This window comes from Typopeltis vanoorti, chromosome 20 (genome assembly GCF_054136105.1).
Source record: "Typopeltis vanoorti isolate ZY-2024b chromosome 20, IOZ_Tvanoo_1.0, whole genome shotgun sequence".
Lineage (NCBI taxonomy): Eukaryota > Metazoa > Arthropoda > Arachnida > Uropygi > Thelyphonidae > Typopeltis > Typopeltis vanoorti.
Genome location: NC_143568.1, coordinates 42,863,219 through 42,887,667, shown reverse-complemented (window position 1 = coordinate 42,887,667; position 24,449 = coordinate 42,863,219). Strand labels below are relative to the sequence as shown.

General features: G+C 37.5%; 1 protein-coding gene across 3 annotated transcripts in view; it reads right to left on the bottom strand.

The window, feature by feature from the left end:
* Positions 1 to 24,449, bottom strand: part of LOC150095396 (ubiquitin-protein ligase E3C) — a 662,747-nt gene that overhangs the window by 17,094 nt on the left and 621,204 nt on the right. For all 3 annotated transcript variants that reach the window (XM_090409807.1, XM_090409808.1, XM_090409809.1), the window contains exon 23: positions 133 to 289. In XM_090409807.1, coding sequence (XP_090265933.1) covers positions 133 to 289 — 157 coding nt within the window. The remainder of the gene's footprint in view (positions 1 to 132; positions 290 to 24,449) is intronic.

Below are 24,449 nucleotides of genomic sequence, written 5' to 3'. Positions count from 1 at the left end.
CATCTCCAAACCAAGGATCAGTTAACTGAGTCAAAGTTCAACTAATAACCCAAATAACTATTTATCTAAGAGATAAGATTATATCAAGAGATTATGTAAGTAAACTTAAAACAATTATAAACATGAACTAACCTGTATAATTTGTATGCTGTTTTAAGTCAGTTAAATCAACAGGTATCTGTGCTCCAGAAATTATAATCTGCATTTCATTTGGGTCAAACATATGCAGCCAATCCAAATTTATTACACTTGCTAAACCTTCTCTAAATGCTTTGCACTGAGTGCGAATCTAGAAAGAAATACAAGAGAAAAGAAAAACTATATTCCCAAGTTAAATGGAAAATCTTTTGGTATCCTCTTTTGCTGACAGTTTTTTTTTTTTTTTTTTTTTTTTACCTGGTAGTTATATAATTACAAGAGGTATTATGCTAATTCCTGAAATGTAACAGTCTCATATTGATGTAATAAAAAATTCTTATGTTTTTAAAACTATCTAATGTTTATATAATTTGCTAAATATTAATATACAGGGTTGCCATTATTAAACTTACCTTATTCAGAGCCTTATGTAGCTCGATTTAACAACCAAAATGTCACCAAATTTGGTAGGGAGACTAATCAAGACATGGGAAGAAAATTCTCCAAAAAATTAAGTTTCAAAAGTCACCAATAGGGGAAATACGGTGCTGTACAACATAAAAAAAAAAAACCCGGTGATATAAAAAATAAATATAAATGTACTGTACAACATAAAAAAAGTCCTTTAAGGCTACCAACTTTGAAATACTACCACAATAGGTGTTGACCTTCAGGTAACTCCCCACAAACAAAACTACAAATTAATAACAAAGACTAAACTGAAATGAAAGATTACCTTTATGTGTTACACTTATAACACAGCAATAAAACATTTAACATCAATTTAATTTAGCACAGTAATTATGGTATTACAGTTACTAGAGTGTAAGTGTTGTCACAAACTGTTGCACAACTTGAGCACACTGAGTTCACCCATGCAAAAGAAGATCAACGTGGCCACCATTTTCGTGGACCAGAAATGCATCCTGCATTCTCAACGGCAGAACATAACATGTCTGAAGGAATGTTCATCACAGTCTGTTATACGTTGTCCTTTAAGGCTACCAAGTTTGAGACACTGCCACGATAGGTGTTACATTGACCTTCATGTAACCCTCACAATCAAAAATCACATGGAGTAATATCAGGGGAGCAAGGTGGCCATGCAAATGGAAAGAGGTGACTAATCGCTCTTTCTCTTATGATCACAAGAAAGATATTTATTTAACCAAATATTTCGGTCTGGAAATAGCAGACCATCGTCGGTGGTATTACAAGAACAGTTTAAAAAAAATATATACAAGCTAGAATACTAACAATAGATCGTTGAAATTAGAACATGCCGCGTGATGTTATATCACTAAGTATGAAACGAAATATTTTGAAGTAGAAATGTAATACCACCGACGATGGTCTGCTATTTCCAGACCGAAATATTTGGTTAAATAAATATCTTTCTTGTGATTACGTGATTATATCATTCAGTCTTATGTCGCAAGTATCCTTAAAACAACAAGATCTTTCTCTTGTGAAATGATGGCATAGAAGCTACTGTATACCAGTCATGAATTATTATTATTATTTCGGGCATCTCCAAGGAGTCGACAGACTCATCGAGGGAGGCCCTAACATCATGTCAAGAACAACTATTCGACATTCACACAGTATCTATCACACCTTACCTTCTCACTCACGGTCATAGCACCCACAACAGACACTGGCAACTTATTCCACTCATTCACCACTCTCCACATAAAATGCCTATCTCTAACACCCCTGCTAACCACATTCTTGCCCAGCTTCCATGTGTGGCCCCTAGTCCTCCCACCACCAGTCCTATTTTCAAAAATATTTTCTGGATTAATCCCATAGAAACCCTTCAGTAATTTGAATGTCTCAATCATATCACCCCTTTTCCGCCTATCAACCAATTTTTGCAGCCCACAAATTTTCAACCTGTTCTCATAAGGTTCATTCCACAGACCTGCTATCATCTTGGTCACTCGTCTCTGAATCCTCTCCACCTTTTCCCCATCAAGAAGAAACCCTGGCACCCATATCTGGGCACGTCTTATATAGGGTCTTATCAAGGCTCGATACAGAGGAACAATAATTTGTTTGTCTCTGCTTGTTAATGTATTTTTCAGAAACCAAGTGATTTGATGAGCTGATTTAGACACTTTTGCAATGTGCCCCCTAAACTTTAACTCCCTATCCACCAACACTCCCAAATCCCTGGCCTCATCAATCTCCTAGAATACAGTTCCACCAATGTCATATACTGCTGCTAATCTTTTCACTCCAAAATGCATAACCTTGCACTTTGCCACATTAAATTGGCATCCATTTTCCCTAGCCTAGTCCTCCAAACTATCCAAATCATCCTGCAAAATTTTGATATCCTGTGCACTCACAATTGCTCTACCCAACTTTGCATCACCAGTAAACAAGTGAACACTTCCTCTCAGATCCTTTCCTATATCGTTAATGAACAAATTGAAAAGTAGTGGTCCAAGAACAGAACCCTGCAGCACACCACTAGTCACAAGCCGTCTTTTGGACTCCACTCCTGAATAAACCACTCTCTGGTATCTCTCCATCAACCACCCTCATATCCATCTCACCAACCCTATATCCATCCACATCTGCTCCAGTTTACTGATTAGAGTTCCATGTGGTATCCTGTCAAAGGCCTTGGGAAGATCCAGTAGAATCACTGTAAACCCATTACTCTTATCCAATTCAGCCGTCACTGTGTTATAAAATGTGAGCAAGTTACTGAGGCATGATCTACCCTTCACAAAACCATGTTGTCCCCCCATACAGTATCCCATTTTCATCTATCCAATCCTGTATTCTTCTCTTGACTAATTTCCCCAAGACCTTCACAATGATTCCTGATATGCTAATCAGTTGGTAATTTACAACAGCAGTCTTGGAACGTCCTTTATGCAGTGGAACTATTTTCCCCTCTTTCCACCCCCTCGGGACTAACCCAGACCCGAGAAAAAATTAAACAAAAATGGTCAAGGGTACTGACAATTCTTTAGCCGCTTCATGTATGACATGACACAATTCCCATATAATCTATTGGTTCATTCATTTCTGCAATGTCACCACCTGGAAGATATATTCTTGAAAAGTGCTCATTCAGTAATTCAACTATATCAACTGATTCGGTTACCTCCCTACCATCGGCATTCTTTAAAATCATTCTGCCATATTCATTTTTTCTTTTACTTGCAACATATCAAAAAAACTGTTTAGGATTCGCTTTAGCCTGCATGGCCAATGCTCTTTCGTAATCCTTTTTTGCTTTTCTTCCTACACTCGTTACCCTTCTGGCCTGCGCTTTATACCATTCACGTGCCTGTCGGTCACCTTTCTCCTTAAATTCCCTCCATAGTTGTTTCTTTTTTTTTTGCAGCTCAAGCTTAATGGTGTTATTCATCCATTTAACCCCTACTTGATTTATTATTCGGATTCTAGGTATACAGTCAGCCACTGCTTCATGCAAACACTTCTTAACTGCCTCCCATTAACTATCAACTTCTAGCCCTTGCAGTTGTACATGCCATGGAACTGAACCAATCAATCTCCAAAGGTGGGGGAAGGTGGTCTATCTCGCATAAAAATGGTCTTGTCCAGACATAGTCATTGCTGAAGTTGTGGAAACCATTCAGCATACTGCGATATTTCCATGCAAGATGGTGCACCAGTCACTTGTCCTGGGAGTGATATCCTTAAAATAGAATAGTCTTATAAAATATGCTGTGAAACCACACCAAACAGTAAACAATTCTGGGTGTTTACAGTTCCATTCAGATAAAAATACACCTAATCATCCCCACAAATTTTCCCAGGCCAAACGTCACTAACTTCCAATCTGGTTAGAAACGTCAGAGCAAATGTTAGTAACTTATTAAAATCATCATGTAGAAGCTGTTGTATGTGGCTGATCTTGTATGAAAAAATACAATGGCAGTGAAACAGCTGTCTTAGTTCTATGCATATTTTCGGCTCCCTGGGCTACAATAATGCCATATTCCTCTTATGGACAACTTTTTGAAAATTAAAAAATATTTTTTCCTGCAGAATCCTTTTTTCCATGTCTTGATTAGTCTCCCTACCAAATTTGGTGACATTCTGGACATTAGATTGAGCTACAATAGGCTCTCAATAGGGAAAGTCTAATTATGATCATCCTGTATTTAAAAAAACCTAGATAATATTTATTAATATGTGAAATGACTGCATTTGCAAAAAGTGGTTAGCTTCTGTTAAGCAGTGTGCTCAAAATATCATGGGAAACGAATGCTTGTTATTAATATAGCAGGTGGCACATAATTTTTGTTGAGGCCACGACCCTGTTTAAAGGAGACAAAAAAAATAGCTTCTTTGGGCTTCTATAGCATCTAAGTACCTGCAAGTTTCTAAACATGTAAGTTTAGAAACTTACAGGTAGGATTCATATATATATATGTGGGTAGAAAGTATTTTACCTTGGGTATAAAAAACAGCACTGTCTGGGTTACATTATGCTGAGGTGTATTTATATTAATATGCAATGTCGATTAATTCACCATCAGTTTCTCCTAACTTCATTTCAATAATAACTGTTAACTTAGAACATGCTAAGAAAATGAATGCTGAAAGTTTATTTTTCACTTGGTTAGACTATAATAAATTTAGTTTAATCCTTTATCCAAGTGTGAGCAAACAAAGTTTGCGCCTAAAAGTATCTTCAGGACTGGGGTAAAGTGGTACAACACCGGGCAACTCCTTGCAAAGGTGGAGCAAGCTACCAACACTCCTTTCTCAGTATCTCCCATAAAGCAAAACACATCTCCTTGCGGATATGTATAATGTTATGCATTAAGGGAAGGGCCACTACCCAGACTAGTTTCGACCTTTATTGAGGTCTCTTCAGTGGGAGCCAGGCCCAAGTGGAGATACCAAGGTGGCACACCATTTGGCAGCTCCTATAGGAGGTGTAAAGAGAAGAAGAGACCTCAATAGAGGTTGAAACTAGTCTGGGTAGTGGCCCTTCCCTAAATGCATAACATTATACATATCCACAAGGAGATGTGTTTTGCATTATGGGAGATACTGAGATAGGATTGTTGGTAGCTTGCTCCACCTTTGCAAGGAGTTGCCCGGTGTTGTACCACTTTACCCCAGTCCTGAAGATACTTTCAAGTGCAAACTTTGTTTGCACACACTTGGATAAAGGATTAAACTAAATTTATTATACTCTAACCAAGTGAAAAATAAACTTTCAACATGTTTTTCTAAATCCAGAGTAATTTATTAAAAAGGTGGAACGCCGTTTGGCAACTCCTATAAGTAGAGATGACCTTGCTAATGCTTCTGCCTAGTATCTCCGCTTGGGCCTGGCTCCCACTGAAGAGACCTCAATAAAGGTCGAAACTAGTCTCGGTAGTGGCCCTTTCCTTAATGCATAACAGTATACATATCTGCCAGGAGATGTGTTTTGCATTATGGGAGATACTGAGATAGGAGTGATGTTAGCTTCCTCCACCTTTGCAATGAGTTGCCCAGTGTTGTAGCACCTTATCCCAGTCTGTGAGGATACTTTCAGGTGCAAACTTTGTTTGCTCACACTTGGATAAAGGATTAAGCTAAATTTATTAAAAGAAAATGAATGTCAAATGATGTTTTGCTTTATTTAAAAATGAGATTTAAAAATTCAAAGTTGTTTTGCCCTTAAAGCTTAAAAAAAGAGGTCGATTTCATATACCAATAGAAAAGGTCATAGATTAAAGATTTAATATAACTTTGAAAAATTTATCATCCATTGAATTTTTCTCCCCCACACACACTCTGTTTAAACCTCAGGTGAAAATGAGTACTATCTATAGGTATATTATTCACAATGTCCTTGACACACATACACACAGCTGCAAGGACTTATGCTCCTATGTGGATTTTTCTTATTCATTCCAAGTGATTAAGACACATCAATACAACCTGAAAATTCCTTTCAATTTTTTTTCAAATACATCAAGTGGTCCACTTAAATATTATAATAAATTTAATTGCAGAAGATAAAGAAGCTATATGGAAATTTATTTTGCACTTGGATAGACTATAATAAATTTAGTTTAATCCTTTATCCAAGTGTAAGCAAACAAAGTTTGCCCTTGAAAATATCTTCAGGACTGAGGTAAGGTGGTGCAACACCAGGAACCTCGGAGCAGAGGTGGACCAAGCTCTCATTACTCCTTGTCTCAGTATCTCTCATAATGCTAAGCACATCTCCTTGCAGACATGTATATTATTATTGTTATTATTATTGTTCCGGGAAACTCCAAGGAGTCGACAGACTCATCGAGGGAGGCCCTAACATCATGTCAAGAACAACTATTCAACATTCACACAGTATCTATCATACCTTGCCTTGAACTCATTCACGGTCGTAGCACCCACAACAGACTCTGGAAGCTTATTACACTCATTTACCACTCTCCAAGTAAAGAACCTAGCTCTAACACCCATGTCAACCACGCTCTTGCCCAGCTTCCATGCATGGCCCCTAGTCCTCCCACCACCAGTCATATTTTCAAAAATATCTTCTGGATCAATCTTATAAAAACCCTTCAGTAATTTGAATGTCTCAATCATATCACTCCTCCTTCGCCTATCGTCCAATTTCTGCAACCCACAAATCTTCAACCTATTCTCATAAGGTTCATTCCACAGACCTGCTATCATCTTGGTCACTCGTCTCTGGACCCTCTCCACTTCCTCCCCATCACGAAGAAACCCTGGTGCCCATAGCTGGGCACAGAAGTCCAGATGGGGTCTTATCAAGGCTCGATACAGAGGAACAACAACTTGTTCGTCTCTGCATGTTAAAGTATTTTTCAGAAGCCAAGTGATTTGGTGAGCTGTTTTAGTTACTTTTGCAATGTGCCCCCTAAACTTCAACTCCCTATCCACCAACACTCCCAAATCCCTGGCCTCATCAATCTCCTGGAGTATAGTTTCACTAATGCGATATACTGCTGCTATTCTTTTCACCCCAAAGTGCATAACCTTACACTTTGCCACATTAAATTGACATCCATTTTTCCTAGCCCAGTCCTCCAAACTATCCAAATCATCCTGTAAAATTTTGACATCCTGTGCACTCACAATTGCTCTACCCAACTTTGCATCATCAGCAAACAAGTGAACACTTCCTCTCAGATCCTTTCCAATATCATTGATGAACAAATTGAAAAGCAGTGGTCCAAGAACAGAGCCCTGTGGCACTCCACTAGTCACAAGATGTCTTTTAGACTCCACTCCTGAATAAACCACTCTTTGATATCTCTCCTTCAACCACCCTCTTATCCATCTCACCAACCCTATATCCATACCCATCTGCTCCAGTTTACTGATTAGGGTTCCATGTGGTATCCTATCAAAGGCCTTGGCAAGGTCCAGTAGTATCACTGTAAACCCATTACCCCTATCCAGTTCAGCCGTCACTGTGTTATAAAACGTGAGCAAGTTACTGAGGCATGATCTACCCTTCACAAAACCATGTTGTCCCCCATACAATATCACATTTTCATCTATCCAATCCTGTATTCTTTTCTTGACTAATTTCTCTAAGACCTTGACAATGATTCCTGATATGCTAATCAGTCTGTAATTTACAACAGCGGTCTTGGAACCACCTTTATGCAGTGGAACTATTTTCCCCTCCTTTCACCCGCTCAGGACTAACCCAGACCCGAGACTCGAATTAAACAAAATGGTCAAGGGTACTGACAATTCTTTAGCTGCTTCTCGTACTACACGAGCTGGTATACCATCCAATCCCACAGATGTATTGACATTGAGGTTATGCAATAGACTACTCACCTCCACTTCATTCACCACAATTCCCGTATAATCTACTGGTTTATTCGTTTCTGCAATGTCACCACCTGGATGATATATTCTTGCAAAGTGCTCACTCAGTAACTCAGCTATCTCAACTGATTCAGTTACCTCCCTACCATCGGCATTCTTTAAAATCATTCTGCCATGTACATTTTTCCTTTTACTTGCTACATATCTAAAAAACTGTTTAGGATTCTCTTTAGCCTGCATGGCCAATGCTCTTTCGTAATCCTTTTTTGCTTTTCTTACCACACTCGTCACCCTTCTGGCCTGCGCTTTATACCGTTCATGTGCCTGCCGGTCACCTTTCTCCTTAAATTCCCTCCATAGTTGTTTCTTTTTTTGCAGCTCAAGCTTAATGGTGTTATTCATCCATTTAACCCCTACTTGATTTATTATTCGGACTCTAGGTATACAGTCAGCCATTGCTTCATGCAAACACTTCTTAACTGCCTCCCATGCACTATCAACTTCTAGCTCTTGCAGTTGTACCTGCCATGGCACTGAACCAATCAAACTCCTAAGCTTGTCATACTTACCAGCCCGATAATTTCACATGTACCCTGTCTTAATTTTAAATTCCACACCTTTAGCTACCTCCCAAGTCAAGACCCTATGATCACTCTCACCAACTGGTGGCAACGTGGTCATATTTGTTACAGCCAAATCCTCAGATGTAATTACTAGGTCAAGCACTCTCTGATTAAGCACTCTCTTATTAAGGGATAACTATCTGCTGTCGCAGATAGTTATCCCTTAATAACCACATAAAATCCAGTTCCTTCCTCCCGTGTGTCCTCTCCTCACTCCAATCAATGCGACCATAGTTGAAATCTCCCATAATAATCACCCTCCTTCCACCCATTTCTTCTATTTGCTTGTGCATACTGTCACCACCATCTTTTCCATCACCTGGTCTATAGCAGCACCCAATTGTATATTTAGTTCTGCTAGCCACAATCTCACACCAAATGGCCTCAAATGTGCTCTTTTCTCTATCCTGCAATTCAACTTCTATTCTCCTTGGCTGGAGCTCATCAGCTATCATCAACAATACTCCTCCCCCCATTTTATTCTCTCTGTCATTCCTGAACACACTATACCCATCACATTCAATCCCACTAGTTATATCATCTACAGTCAGCCATGTTTCACTAATACCTATAACCTGTGGTCTGGAAGTGCCAACCATGGCCAAAAACTCTTCCTTCTTGTTCCTAATACTCCTAGTATTAGTGTACATGAATTTAAGACCCCCATTAGCCCCAACCCTACCTTGATGCCTTATATTAACTATCCCACTCAGATTTGTTGTCCTTATTTGCTCTGGCATATTATATTCATTCTTACATTCAACTGCCTCCATAAGGACTGTATCTCTACTCCCCCCCTTAACAAATCTAGTTTCCCTGAATTTGCACACCCACTACATTCAGCAACACTTTCTCAAGTCTTCTTACACCGTAACCATTCAAATGCAAGCCATCCATCTTATATAGATCCTTTCGCCCATCAAACTCACTCCACACATCCACAAATTCCACACCACTCGTCATACATAACCCACGCATAAAGTCATTCGCAATTATAGCCCTCCTTTTAAACATTTCACTGTCATACCGTGGCAAAAGACTAATCATTCTAACTCTCTCACTCTTTTCTTTTGCTACCTCAAACAATTCATTCAGGTCTTCTATCATTTCCATTTTATCTCCTTTCAAATCATTCGTACCTGCCACAACAATCATTTCTTTCACCCTTTCCTTTTGCTCTCTAATAGACTCAGTTACGTCCTTTATGGTCGCACCAGGTTGGTACGATTTTGTCAAATCCTCTACTAACACACCTCGTACTAACGAGTCTCCATACAGCACTCTATCCTTCATTTTGTTCATGTTCACATTCATACGTCTATTTTTCCTGTCATACCTTTTATTATTGGTTGGTTCATTCAATCTACTTTTGTTCATGCACTCTAGCTGCTGTTTTGCTCTTTCTATCGCACTATTCAACAACGCGATCTCACTCAATGCATCTATCTCATCTTTTTTGTTCTCTGAGAAACCATTTATACTATCATTCACACTTTCCACATTCACTCTCACAATTTTCATGTACAACCTTGCCGTTTCTTGTCGTATCCCTATTTCCTTCATTCTGAAGGTTGACAAAAATATCACACTCACGATCCGAAATACACTTCAATTCCTCATTCTCCCTACATTTTCTACACACATTCAATCCTTTATTATCATCTAACCACACTCCGACCGCACTCCGCAAAGCGTACATTTCACAGCTAGTACACTGACTCATTTCTTTTATGCTACCGTTCTTTGATAACGATGGCAAACCTTCATTACTGGCCGCCATTTTCCTTCACACAGGTGCCATACTTATTTGCAACGTGTTTTGTCAAATTATACGTTATAACACACCAAAATGAGACGCACTAAAATACGCAAGGCAAACAAAACAAAACTACACAATATTAAGTAATTTGTATCGATAACTGAAAATGATACTTATCTTATCTGGAGCTTGCACGAACACTACACATTACGAATTCATCTAGCGGCGACTTCCCGACATAGATTATGTTATAAAACACTTTAGTACACTAACCACGTTAATAAAGCTCCAATAATATACCAAAATTACACACTTAAGTCCATTAAATTGAATCCAAAACATCAATAAATCAACAAAAAACACAAATCTCTCAGGAGCTCTCCGATAGCACGTCCGTTCACCAGCTAGCCTCGACACCAATTGGATCAATTGCCATGCATTAAGGGAAGGGCCACTACCCAGACTGGTTTTGACCTTTATTGAGGTCTCATCAGTGGGAGGCAGATCCAAACGTGGAGATACTGAGGCAGAAGCAATAGGAGAGATCATATTTACCTATACAAGTTGGTTGCCAACAGGTGTACCACCTTATTATTGAATTCCTCTGGATTTTGAGAAAGATGTTGGAAGTTTATTTTGCACTTGGTTAGACTATAATAAATTTAGTTTAATCCTTTATCCAAGTGTAAACAAACAAAGTTTGTGCCTGAAAATATCTTCAGGACTGATTTGATGACAAGACCTCAATAAAGGTCGAAACCGGTCTGGGTAGTGGCCCTTCCCTTAATGCATAGCAGTATACATGTCTGCAAGGAGATGTGCTTAGCATTACGGGAGATACTGAGACAAGGAGCGATGAGAGCTTGGTCCACCTTTGCTTGGAATTGCCGGGTGTTGCATCACCTTACCTCACTCCTGAAGATATTTTCAGGTGCAAACTTTGTTTGTTTATACTTGGATAAAGGATTAAACTAAATTTATTATAGTCTAACCAGGTGCAAAATAAACTTCCAGCACTTAAGTATTCTTTCCACTCATTATGTTTCTGTAATAGTATACAGAAAATATTCTTATTTTCATCCATACCACCTAAGCACAGTTGCAAACAGAAATCTGAATATGAAATTATACATCTTCCATGGTGAGCAGGCCCATCCCCATTTTGTCCTTACAATAGTCACATTCCACAATGCTGGATTGTTTACATCATTACTAACTTCCTATCTACAATTTTTCCTCCAAATCAGTCTATTACTTGTCAAGGCAAAAGTATATTGGTTTGTACTTCTGGAAGAGAGCCCTGATGTTGTTAATGCTTTGTTGGAATTCATGACAATTCCATTTTAGAAATGTTTTTATTATTTCTTTTTGGTGCTATCATCTGGCCTCCTATGTTGGAAGCTTTTGTTTTCATTAGGGTATCTTCGTCATGAAAAATATCCAAAACATTGTCATACTGGGCTCCATCTAGGGTACTAGATATATTGCTTTATCATCTTGTGGGAGAACAGAGATATTCATGCTATATGCTAAAGGGTCATCTATTCTGGAGGCATGTCTGATCCTCTGTGGTGCACGTTCCATTATTTTTTTTTAATAAGAGAATGTTCATGTAGTGTGATCATTCTTGCCATGTCCTCAGGAGTGAGGACATATTGATTTTTCTTTTTGATTCACTCTAAGGGATAGTGAGCAAGTTATACTTTTCAGGGATTTTTTTTTATTTGATTTTTTTTTTTATAGCATAAAGACATCAAGGGTCATACTGTGCCAGGACACCAGTCACAGCAATACATATGGTAACTGGTTGATAGGCAATCACATACATCCATGCCCTTGGCAGGAATCGAACCCACAGCTTCTGGATTGGAGAGCATATACACTCGGCCAACCTGTTCAAGGATGTTGTGATAATGAGGTGGAATTGACACACGTCAACATTCCTCTTGACGTTTACTTTACAGTTGCTTTCTCAGCATAACAAGGTATATCAGATGTTGTTACTACTTTTGTAGTATACTGCCTCTCTGCCTCCTGATAAGTGAATGAATTGTTCTGATTTTATTTTTTAGATCTCCTATTCTTCTGTTGGCATCTTGGGAGTAAGCTGGGTAACTCACAGAGCATTTCAGTGTTTTGCTCTTAGTTCTCATGGCATTTACTGCCACATCAGGCACAGCCACTACAAGCAGTTTGAGTATGATCATATTTCTGACATTTAAATAAGCACAAATAGTTCAGGATAGAGCCTTACTGAGCATCTGAGATAATCCGCTTTAACAGATTGGTAGTGTTAGTGTGTTGAAGTATGGATGATGTTCATGGTGGGAACTAGATGCCCTTCCATACAGATGAGTATTGTTCTTATGGATATCACCCCTTGGTGTTGGTCTTATATATCATCACCTTCAAATTCAGTGCATTCTAACTGGGAACATCAATGAGGTCCCACTCTGATATTATACTGCTAGAAAAGTTTAGTTTTGCATGTGCATGCATGGCAAGAGGGGGTTAACCATAACTGGTATTCTCACAGCAGATGTTGTACTAAGTAATTTTTCGAACTGTGTCCTACTGCTACTTCAATAAGAATATCAAAGTGGAGTTTCTTTACAGATTTTGGAGATCATGCCAACTCTTCCAAACCCTTCTGGATGAGGATGTACGACATTTTTCAAAGTAGATGTTCTCCTGTTGAATGCAGAAATAAGACAAGTAGTATATTTGTTCAACCTTCTGATGATTTTTATTTCTTATTTAGATTTTATGTTGATATTTCTATAGTATCTGAATATGGCTGGGGCTTGAAGGCCCTGATAAACAAGATGAAAACTATCATCATCATCAAATTCCTGACATTTACCCTCAAGAGGTGTACAGGATATGATAGTACTACATGAAAAATTTACATCATTTCTAACTTCCTATCTACAATTTTCCTCCAAATCAGTCTATTACTTGTCAAGACTCCAATATTATCATTATCAGATCTTATATTTCTATCGTCTAAGATACTTTGTACCGTATCAATCCACCTATATCTTGGTCTTCCTCTGGGTTGTTTTCCTGCCAACCTGGCAGAGAATACTTGTTTTGCTAATCTTTTCTCGCTCATTCTGTTTAAGTGACCATACCATCTGAGATTAGCTCGGTAACGCACTCCTGGATACTGACAATGTCAAGTCCTTTCCTAATATCCTCATTTTTAATATGATATTGCCATTGATGCCATCTGTTCATGCCTCTAATCTTTCTCAGGAGTCTCATATCTGTGGTCTCTAGTCTTTGGTCAAGTGTTTTACTTCTGACCAAGCTCTCAGATCCATTAGTTAAAATTGGTTTGAACACTGTCTTGTATACAGCTAATTTAGTGTTCCAAAAATTTCTCTTATTCCATATGAATTTATTCAATTGACTTCCTACCATACCAGATTTGTTGATTAGTTTTCTATTTCCATATTTAATTTACCATCTTCACTAAAAATCGTGCATAAGTAGCTGAAATGATTTACTTGTTCCACAGGTTACACGCTCACAACACAGTTGACATTTTCAACAATTCTACCTATTTTCATTGTCTTTGTCTTTTTAATGCTGACCTTCATACCATATCTATTACAACAGTTATTCAATTTAGTCAGGGAATCTTGCAAAGTAGTAGCGGATGTATTCAGAAGTATAACATCGTCCGCATAAAGCAAAGAGCTGACATTAACATCTCCAATTCTGATATCATGTTTAATACCACTTTCCTTCATAATGTGATCCATATAGATAATGAATAACAGAAGGGATAATATAAATCCTTGTCTCACACCAGATTTAACATTAAACCATCTCCCTGTACATCCTTCAATTCTAACTGCTGACTTACAACTCAAATAAAGACTAAGTATTGCTTGATATAATGCCCCATTGACACCATATAACTGTAGCGTATTGAATAGCTTCTCTCTTGGCACCTTGTCATATGCCTTTTCCAGATCGACAAATCTTAAATACAGATGTTTGTTATATTCCCATGCTTTCTCGACTATTTGTTGTAAAGTGAAGATCTGATCCTGACAGCCTCTATTTGGCCTGATTCCAGCTTGTTCTATGCCACAATTCTTCTCAACCGTTTCTCAAGTATACTTGCATAGATCTTGCCAGGAACACTCAGTAGGGAAATACCTCTATAATTCTCACATTTAGTTTTATTTCCCTTTTTATATATGGACACTATTAGAGCTCCACTCCAATCATCGGGAATTCGTACCTCTGTCCAGTCTTTCTGAACTATGCAGTGCAGCCACTGTAAGACTTTTATACCCCCATACTTCAGCATTTCTGGTCGAATATCATCTACTCCTGCTGCCTTTCTAAATTTCAAGCCTTTGATGGCTTCAAGTATGGATATATATTCCTGACTGTATGCCTGTTGAGTGTTTTTTTACCACTGTGCTATCATTGCTTGTTTCATTTAGCAATTTTTCGATGTAATTACTCCATACTTCAAGGATATCTTTTTCTCCCTTTATCATCTCTTTTACAGCCCTCTTTCCTCCATTTCTAAGCTTCTTCAACAACCACCAGAATATCTTACCACTTCTTGATATTTATTTTCTATGTTATTGCCAAAGTCCTCCCATGACTTTTATTTAGCTAGTTTTACACAAGTTTTGCTTTTTTACATTTGTCTCTGTATTCTCTAAGAGCAAAATCTGACTTATTAGCCAGGAACCTTTGATATGATTTCTTCTTTTCCTTCGCTGCCTCTTTAACTTCCTGTGTCCACCATGGAGTCCTGATTTTTCTATCCTTGTAGACAACCTCACCACATGCCTTTCTGGCTGAATCAATCAGGGTTTTCTTCAAGGCTTGCCATTGAATCTCCAAGGTTTGGTTCCTGTTCTCAAATTCTTTCATTTTTTTCTTCAATAATCTTTGTTTATGTTAGTCTACAGTTCACATTTGAGAGCTGCTCAACTTTTATTCACTTTAAAACTTTCTTACATGTTATTCTTTTCAATATGAAATTCAATTTTATCCTGCTCACCAGGGAGAAAACATCACTATTAACAATAACATAGTCAATGAGACTCTTCTTATTCCTTGCCTCTTCTCTCCATATGAATTTGTGCACATTTTTATGTTGGAACATCGTGTTAGTAATAACCAGTCCATGTCCTGAGCAGAAATCCAAAAGGTATTTGCCATTATTATTAGCTTTGCTCTTTTCTCAAAATTTTCCCAAAATATTTTTGTATGTCTGACAATCATTTCCTACTCTGCTACAGATCCCCAACAAGGGCCAACTTTTCCACTTTCATTGTGTCAGTTGCTTTTTCTAAAGCATCAAAAAATTCCTCCACTTCTACCTTAGTAGAACCTTCTGAGGAACAATAGGCACAAATAAGTCTCATTGTCCAGTTTCCCATTCTCATAATTGCCCACATCACTCTACTTGAGACTGCCTGCCATTCAGGAAGATTAGCCTCATATTTTGTGTTGAATACTATGGCTACTCCTTCTTTTCCTTGATTGTCATTGCCTGAATATAACATTTTCTATTTATTGCTCGGAAAGATCTCACCAGTTTTTGTCTTTTTTGTTTCAGTCACCCCTATTATGTCGATCTGGTACTTATCTAATTCCTCAGCTAGCTCCATTTCTTTGCCATTCAGGCTTCTTATGTTGATAGTGCCGATCTTTAACTCTGGTGATGTTGAGTTGGGGTGTGTTTTCAGATTAGTTCCAGTAACTGACTTTTCGCTGTTCACCCTGGTTTCCTGGCGAAAACAACGGAGGCCTTGTTTAACAGGGCAACGCTCCAGCCAGCATAAAATTTTGTCATGTTGTACCATCATTTTTTATTTTGGTTTAACCAATAAGAATACAATTTGGTCGACTAAATCCCAAATTGCCAGCCCATCCTCGTTCGTTCAGTATCCATGTAGATACCCAACAGGGTGCACCATGAGAAGGTGAGGATTGGACATTAGGTCAGAAGCCATGGTCGGTTCTCCACATTCCTTTAAAGGCTATGTGGAGGTCTCCTCTCAGTTATACAGCTTTGACCCTTAAGCACCCCAGAGATGATGAAAACTATACATTCTCAAAGGGAATTTGATTTGGCATCAGAGTTCCTCACCCACTCTCCAGCAAGCAATGGCTGCACTCAGGATTGGAACACTAGGGCTATCTCAGATGCCATACCAGCACCATAGTAAGCCTTAGGCCCTGTTCCTGGACCATGAGAAGGACACTCACTATGACACTGTTGACCCTTACAGGCAAGCCCACTAGCCAACTGATTCTGGCCAAGCCATCCAATACTGCCTGTCTTGTCAAAGTAGAAGTCAAAGCAGTGCAAGACTACCAGAATTCCCCCCCCCCCCAGATGTTCATGGGTCACACTGCATAGCAAACATAGCAAAGTGAGGCATTGGATCCGAGTGATGATGGTAATCTGGAAGACAGGATAGTAAGAAAGACTCTGTAGAAATAGAACGAAGAATATAGGAAGATTACCTGTCTTCCTATATTCTTACTTCCTATAGAACAAGTATAAAAACAAAAAGAAATATAGATAGGAAAATATGAAGGGCAAAGAAAGTAAGTGAGAAAGATACTAATCCCAAAAACGAAATTGAGAAATTAGGTTTGAGAGTGTTTACTAACTAAAACACATGTGTAGTTGTCATGAAGTAGTTATTTTTTTTAATATAAAGGTTTATACGATGGTTATTAGCTGAGGAGTATTAAAGAGTTTAAAAGTATTAGTAAGTGTTTGAGTGTTTTTCTTAAATGTGAACATAGCTGAGTGTGCAACCTTTTCTTCTTTTTCTTTTCATTTTTTAAATTTTATTTTATTTTTCTTCTTTTTAGATTTAGTTGTTCAATTCAATAGCATGTGTAGCAACATAGCAACGGAAAGCATTAACCGTTTATTTAAATTTGGTATCAGTGGTTTTGTGCAATGTCTGCGTGTGTGTGTGTGTGTGTGTGTGTGAGAGAGAGAGAAATTCATTAACAAATGTGACTAAAATGGCATGAGAATTTGTCACAAAAGTATTCTAATTATGCAGACAGAGAAATGTGAAGTTTTCGGAATGCAATATTTCTAACACAGGATTAAATTAGCTGACATGGCAGGCAAGAAAGAATATGAGCATAATGGTAGTGATGTGAAAATGTGATAGCAATGTGAAAGAAGTGAGAGAGTGTACAACAGGTAATATGAAAGTGATAGAAGAAAAAACGCAAGAGTACTTCACAATATAAAATGAGAGTGGAAGACACTGCAAACTGCTCAGTAACTAAAAGGAAAGCTAAACAAGATATATGAAAGGAGGAGACATTATACTGTTAACAATGTTTAAAACATGTAAAGAATAATGGAGTTTCATACAGTCCGAGCTCAGATTGAGGTAGATTTTTTTATTAGAGCTGACTACACTTGGAGAATTAAACCTTGATTTTTATTGCATTGGGTTGGGTTTTTTAGCATATAATATGCTAAAAAACCCAACCCAATGCAATAAAAATAAAGGTTTAATTCTCCATCAAGTGTGGTCAGCTCTAATAAAAAATCTACCTCAATCTGAGCTCGGACTGTATGAACGAGAACAAGAACACATGACATCGTCCAGTATTGTTCAACGTCAATAACGTTATATATCTGCATTCTGTTATTTGAGTTTTATGAATAGCCAGACGGTTACGATTTGTATTTATTAATTCTCTTGTTTAAACTTTAAGTTATACTATTTACCCCCTGAAGATGTAAATCCTACGATTTACGAAACTTGTCGGGAACTATTATTTCAGTGTTCTATATAACTGAATAACTGAATTAAAAAAAAAAAAAAAAAAAAAGTGGTGTAATCGCCGAAATATATCTTTTGAAACAATTAGCCACAGAAGTCTACGCCAGCAATAATGGAGCTTATTAACTTCTATACATGGCTTCCTTGCTACAAGGATGTCAAGGAGAGAAGAGAAGATCAGCTGACAACATTATCAAGCCAACATGAATCACAGGAAAAGTCATGAATTATGTGTTTACTTGTATTTTGGTCACTGCTGAAGAAATAGAGGTATTAGAATTCAATGAAAATAATAGTTTTGTAATTCAAATAAAGGGTTACATAACTGATTCATTATTACAAAAAAAAATAATAATAATAATAAAATAATAATTATGAACAGTTAATTGTGATTACTTCATAAAACTGAGACAAGCATGCAATCAGATGATTGCTATTCAGATGCAAATTTTAAAGAGAAAACAATCAAATTTAAATTGATTGCAGTGCAGAAACTTTGATTCCAAAGAATTCTGTGTCTGGTTTCAATGACATGTAAAGAAGGCCAAGACTTGTTTACTTTGGATAGTCAGGCCTTTCTGCTGAAAGTAGAATTCAAGAACATAAGGACTACATCAAATTCCTGAAATTCATATTTCAGGAATGCAATGTAGTCCTGATAATTCAAAATGATAAAGTCAACATGAACAGAGTACACCAGGCAAGAAAGAAGTGGTAATTTATTTTTGGTGGATAGTAAGAAATAGTTTCTAAATGGGTATATAAACTTTTACATCACACTATAGTCTGGTTGAGATATAGCACCCATAGATTAATTTTTTGGGTAGCAGCTTGGCTATATCCATTTGTAGTCATGGAGATTTTTATTTTATTCTTCCAACAGAAATCAGTCAGCATAACTGATGGAGGGAGCTCGATGTATAAATGGTTTGATAATACCTGTTTTCTGTGATGAGTGTAACATAATCGATACATTGTGGTTGATTGGCGAATTTGGTGCTACTGTGAAATTGGAGATTTTTATCTGTTTTTATTGCGTTTTCCCTTAGAAAACGCAATAAATATTTTGTAGTATACTAGTGTAGATTTTAGTGTTATTTAGTGTATATAGTATTTTAATCACATATTTTTATTAGATATTTCAATATTTAGTATACGTTTGAAATGGCACCAAAAAAGGGCAAAAAATGTAATGCTAAAAAAAGCGCCACAGGCAAGAACAAGAAAGTTAGCCCTGCTAATGAGGTTATTGAGGAGGTTAATGAAAATGAATTAACCTCCAAAATAGCGAAGTTGAAGCAGATCATCAGAAAGATGATGAGAGAATTGCAAAAAGCCAAGAGGCGTTTAAATGAACAGAAGGAAAAAAAGAAACAACAAAGCAAGGAAACAGGTATGTAAGTCAGGAAATAATGGAAATCAGGTAAGTGACATTGTTAGTAAAAAGAAAGAAATTATTTGGTATGGTGACTCTATAATAAAACATGCTATAAATGAGCGAGTTATAACATCGAGTTTTCCTAGAGTGAAAATTAAGAATGTAAAGGAAGCAATTCAAAAACAGAAAAGTAAACTAAATCATAGTTGTAGTAGGTATGAACAATTCAACTGGCGATACATTCAGTATAAGAGAGGATACGAAAGGGTTGTCGGAAGAGGCAAGAGTGAAGAAGTGAAAATCGTTAGTATTTTACCTCGCTATGATAAAAATGAATTAAGAAGAAGGACTATGATGGCAAACGATTCGATGCGTAGGCTATGTAGAAGGAATGGATGTGAGTTTTTGGATGTGTGGAGTGAGTTTGAGGGAAGATTGGATTTTATAAGAGGGATGGCTTACACCCGAATGCATTTTTATGAGGAGTCTAGAAGAACTAATAACTGGTATGAGACCTAACAGAGAGTCAGGGAAACTAAATTATAAAGGGAGGAATGGTGTGAATGTGAGTGCAAGTGCACAATGTTATATAACTGTGTTAATGACAGGAATGGGCTTTGTCATGGAAATGTTGATGAGAAGAGAATGATTTTGGGTTTGTGTTCGTCCCGTTCGGACCCCATCATATGTGTGCAAAGATGTCTACATGTGTAAGCCATTAGAGAATAATACAGATCTGTAAGTTGTCCAACTGTGTCATGCAGACTGCAGACAAGACAATACAAAAGAACAAGCAGGTAGATTATTATGTCTGTACACGTATTTTTAGGAAGAAGAGAAAGGATAGGAGAGGAGGGGGGGGTGCTGCTAATGATATTGGATGACTTGAATCCAGTTCGAGTTGAGACCTATGATTATAGTAATACTACTAACAATATTTCACGTAGCAGTAAGTTTGAAGCAATCTGGAGTGAGGTGGAATCTAACAAGACTAATTATATAGTGGGGTGTTGTTACAGACCAGGCGGATTGGTTGCTAGTAATGAAGAAATGCATCACCAAATAGAAAAGATGAGTGCGAAAAGAGTAATCATAATGGGCCACTTTAATTATCCAAATATTGATTGGGTAGCAGTAGAATCTCATTATAAGAATGAAAATGCATTTATCGAGCTGTTGTGGTACAACTTCCTCAAGCAGCATGTGACAGAAGGAACTCAAGGGCAAAGAGTGTTATATTTGATTATAGTATCAGAGGACGTTTCAGTTAAAGATGTAACAATTCTACCTCTGGTTGGTGACAGTGATCATGCGGTATTCACTTGAGAAGTGATTATGTTCCATTCACAAAAGGTTACATGCTGAACTACAAAGCAGGAAATTATGACCAACTGAGGAGTATACCGAGTTCAGTGGAATTGGATCGGGTGCTGGATGGAAAGAATATTGAGAGTGCATGGGAAGCATTTAAACAACACTTGAATGATGCAATATCAGAATGTGTCCCAAGAGTTCAAAGAATAAATAGAGTAGGAGTCAAATGGATGTGTAATCTTATTAAGCAAGAGATTCATAAGCAAAGGACGATGTGGAAGGAATACCTTGTGCATAAGGATGATGTCCGTTATGAATGTTATAAGCAGCGAGCTAGAAAAGTACGGAAAGCAAAGTCTGAGTATGTAAAGAAAGCGGCTCTGCATGCTAAAGAAAACCCACACGAATTCTATTGATATGCTGCAAGTAAAAGAAAGAATGAATATGAAAGAATAACTCTTCTAAATCCTGAATGGCATGAGGGTTACAGATGCAGAATAGGTTGTTCAGTTAATGAGTGCCCATTTTGTTAAAAGCTATCAACTTGGTGTAAGCAACATTGAGCTCACTGTTACCTCTTCACTAGATGAAGAAACGCAGGTGTATGAGGATGAGGTATTAGAGCTGTTGCACAAATTGAATAAGAATTCAGCAATAGGGACTGATGGCAAATCAGCATGTGTGCTAAAAGAGTAAATGGCCAGTTCAGCTGAACTGGCCATTCCTTTGACCAGGCTGTTTAATAGTCTCAGAACTGCATGCTAAAGAAAACCCACAAGAATTCTATCGATATGCTGCAAGTAAAAGAAAGAATGAATATGAAAGAATAACTTTTCTAAATCCTGAATGGTGTGAGCGTTACAATAGATTCACAAGGAATCTTCCCTTGTGAAGGATTCACAAGGGAAGATTCCACAGAAATGGAAGGAATGTATGGTAATTGCATTGCACAAGGGTGGTGCAAAGACTGATGTATCCAGCTATTCCAATTAGTATCTCAGGAGTGGTGGTGAAGATTTTGGAAAAATTGGTTAGGGCTCGCATTCAGAAATGGGCTGACAGTGAATCTCTACTTTGCAATGAAAAACATGGATTTACTAAGGGAAGGTCATGTTTTAGCAACTTGCTCACATTCTATAACAATGTTACCATTGAACTAGACAAGGGGGAATGGATACACCATGACACTTTTGGATTTTGCTAAGGCTTTTGACAGAATACAGCATGGCAGACTGCTGCATAAATTGGAAAAAATGTGTCTAGGTTATAGAATATTAGCATGGATAAGAGGATGGCTGACTGACAGATATCAAAAAGTGGTATACAGGGGATGTGAGTCTGCAAGATTTAAGGTAACTAGTGGTGTACCACAAGGATCACTGCTTGGTCCAACTGTTATTCAATCTGTACATTAATGATATTGGGAAGGATTTGACAAGCAACGTATAGCTATTTGCTGATGATGCAAAGATAGGTAGGGTAATCAGGAATGCTGCTGAGATGCAGTACTTGCAGAATGATTTGAATAGGCTGGAATTTCAATCAGTTTAATGTCAGTAAATGTAAAGTTATTCACTTCGGCATGATTAGATATCCAATGTCGTATTATATTGGTGGGATTAGGCTAGAAGAAACTGATGAGACTAGGGATCTTGGAGTGTTAATAGATAAGAAGTTGAAGTTTAGGGGTCATGTGGCAAAAATTGCAAATACAGCTCAAAAGATAATTGCAATGCTGAAACAATAACTCTTCTAAATCCTGAATGGCATGAGGGTTACAGATGCAGAATAGGTTGTTCAGTTAATGAGTGCCCATTTTGTTAAAAGCTATCAACCTAGTGTAAGCAACATTGAACTGACTGTTACCTCTTCACTAAATGAAGAAACGCAGGTGTATTGCATGTAAAGCTAAAGATGTTATTTGCTCTTCACAAGGCCTTGATAAGACCTCACTTGGACTACTGTGCGCAGGTCTGGTCTCCTGGTTTCTGTTGTGATTCTGATATATTGGAGAGAATACAAAGGAGAGTGTTAAAAATAATATATGGATTGTGGAATACTGAGTATGAAGGTAGATTGAGAATTTGTAGACGGCACACTAGCAGACAGGAGAAAGAAGGGAGATATGATTGAGACTTACAAACTTCTGAAAGAGTCATACAAGATTTCAATTGATGAAATTTTTCCATTTATGGAGGGTGGGGAAAGGACGAGAGGGCATCCTTGGAAGCTGAGAATGAAGGCCGCTAAGAAGGGGGTGAGGGCTAGATTTTTTTCTCTTAGGGTGGTGCATGATTGGAATGGATTGCCTTTGGATGTTGTGTGCAAGCAGCATGAATGAATTCAAGAATAAGTATGATAGCTGATGTGTGTAGTATGTGGCCTCCCTTGATGAGTCTCGGGAGAGACTTAAGAAAGACTCCCTGGAGGTCTTTCTTAATAATAATGATAATGAAGGTGGTGCAAGAATGGGTGGATGTATCTGCCAAACAAGGAAGGTTTTTGATAAAACAATAATTGAATACTGGCTGTAGAAGTGCGAGGATATTAAAGTGTCCAGAAGGGGAAAGCTTAGATTCATATCCAGTAGTGAATTGGATATAGGAGTACATGAAGTTCATTTTATCCAGAAATTATAGTAATTCTGTTTCTGTGTGTGACCAAACTGTAAAGATATCATCTATAAAGATAAATTAAATAGAAGGGTGAGAAAAAATGGTACTAAAGAGTTGACTTTTCAGATGTACCATAACAGTCATTCAATCGAAGGTTGAAATAGGACTGCTGACTGTTCTCTTTGTCTGCTTGTACAACTTATTTTGTCATGTGATATAGCTTGAATCAATGTTGAATTTAAATAACTTGTCAATTTCCACAGGGAAATTGGCCTGCAAGAATAGAAAAGTTTCTTGGAATAGTATATAGATGAAATAGATGAACAGTGATATTACATTATATTGAAAAAAAAAGTTTTGTTGTCCAGCAAACATCTCTGAAGTCAGTCTTGCTTTTAATATAAGACTTTAAAGAAAACCAGAAAGATTTAGCAAAATATACGAAAGAGTCAATGCAATCAACTATAGAAAATAATGGATAACCTTCTTTTTACATCTTGGGAAGACCATAGATAAATAAGAGATGAGCATGATGAACCCTCAATTTCTCAATAAGTAGATGAATACCAAGAAATTTGGTCATAATTCATTTAATTTGTTTATATGGCTTTGAGTTGGGTCTTCTCTGCTAATTATACCATAGGTTAATTGATCTCTAAGTAAAATATTGAGTTTCTGATTATAATATCTGTTGTATCAATTAGAATAGCGATGTTATCTTTATCAGCTCTGGTGATAATAATAATATGATAATTCTGCTTGCTTCCAATGCGAACTACACAGAGTTGTGACAAATGGTGAGATGTTTGTTGCACTTTTCACATACAGGTGGGTCATCAGCTCTCAGTAAATAATGTGTAAGATGACTATGAGCTATGTGGAGCCTAGCAAGAACAGCTTCCTGTCTCTCTTCTGTTTCTATGCTGACTAGACTGCAAAATTTCAAACTTAATCTCATGTAATATGTTTGTCAGTGCCTCCTGCCATGATGGCCACCATTGGGCA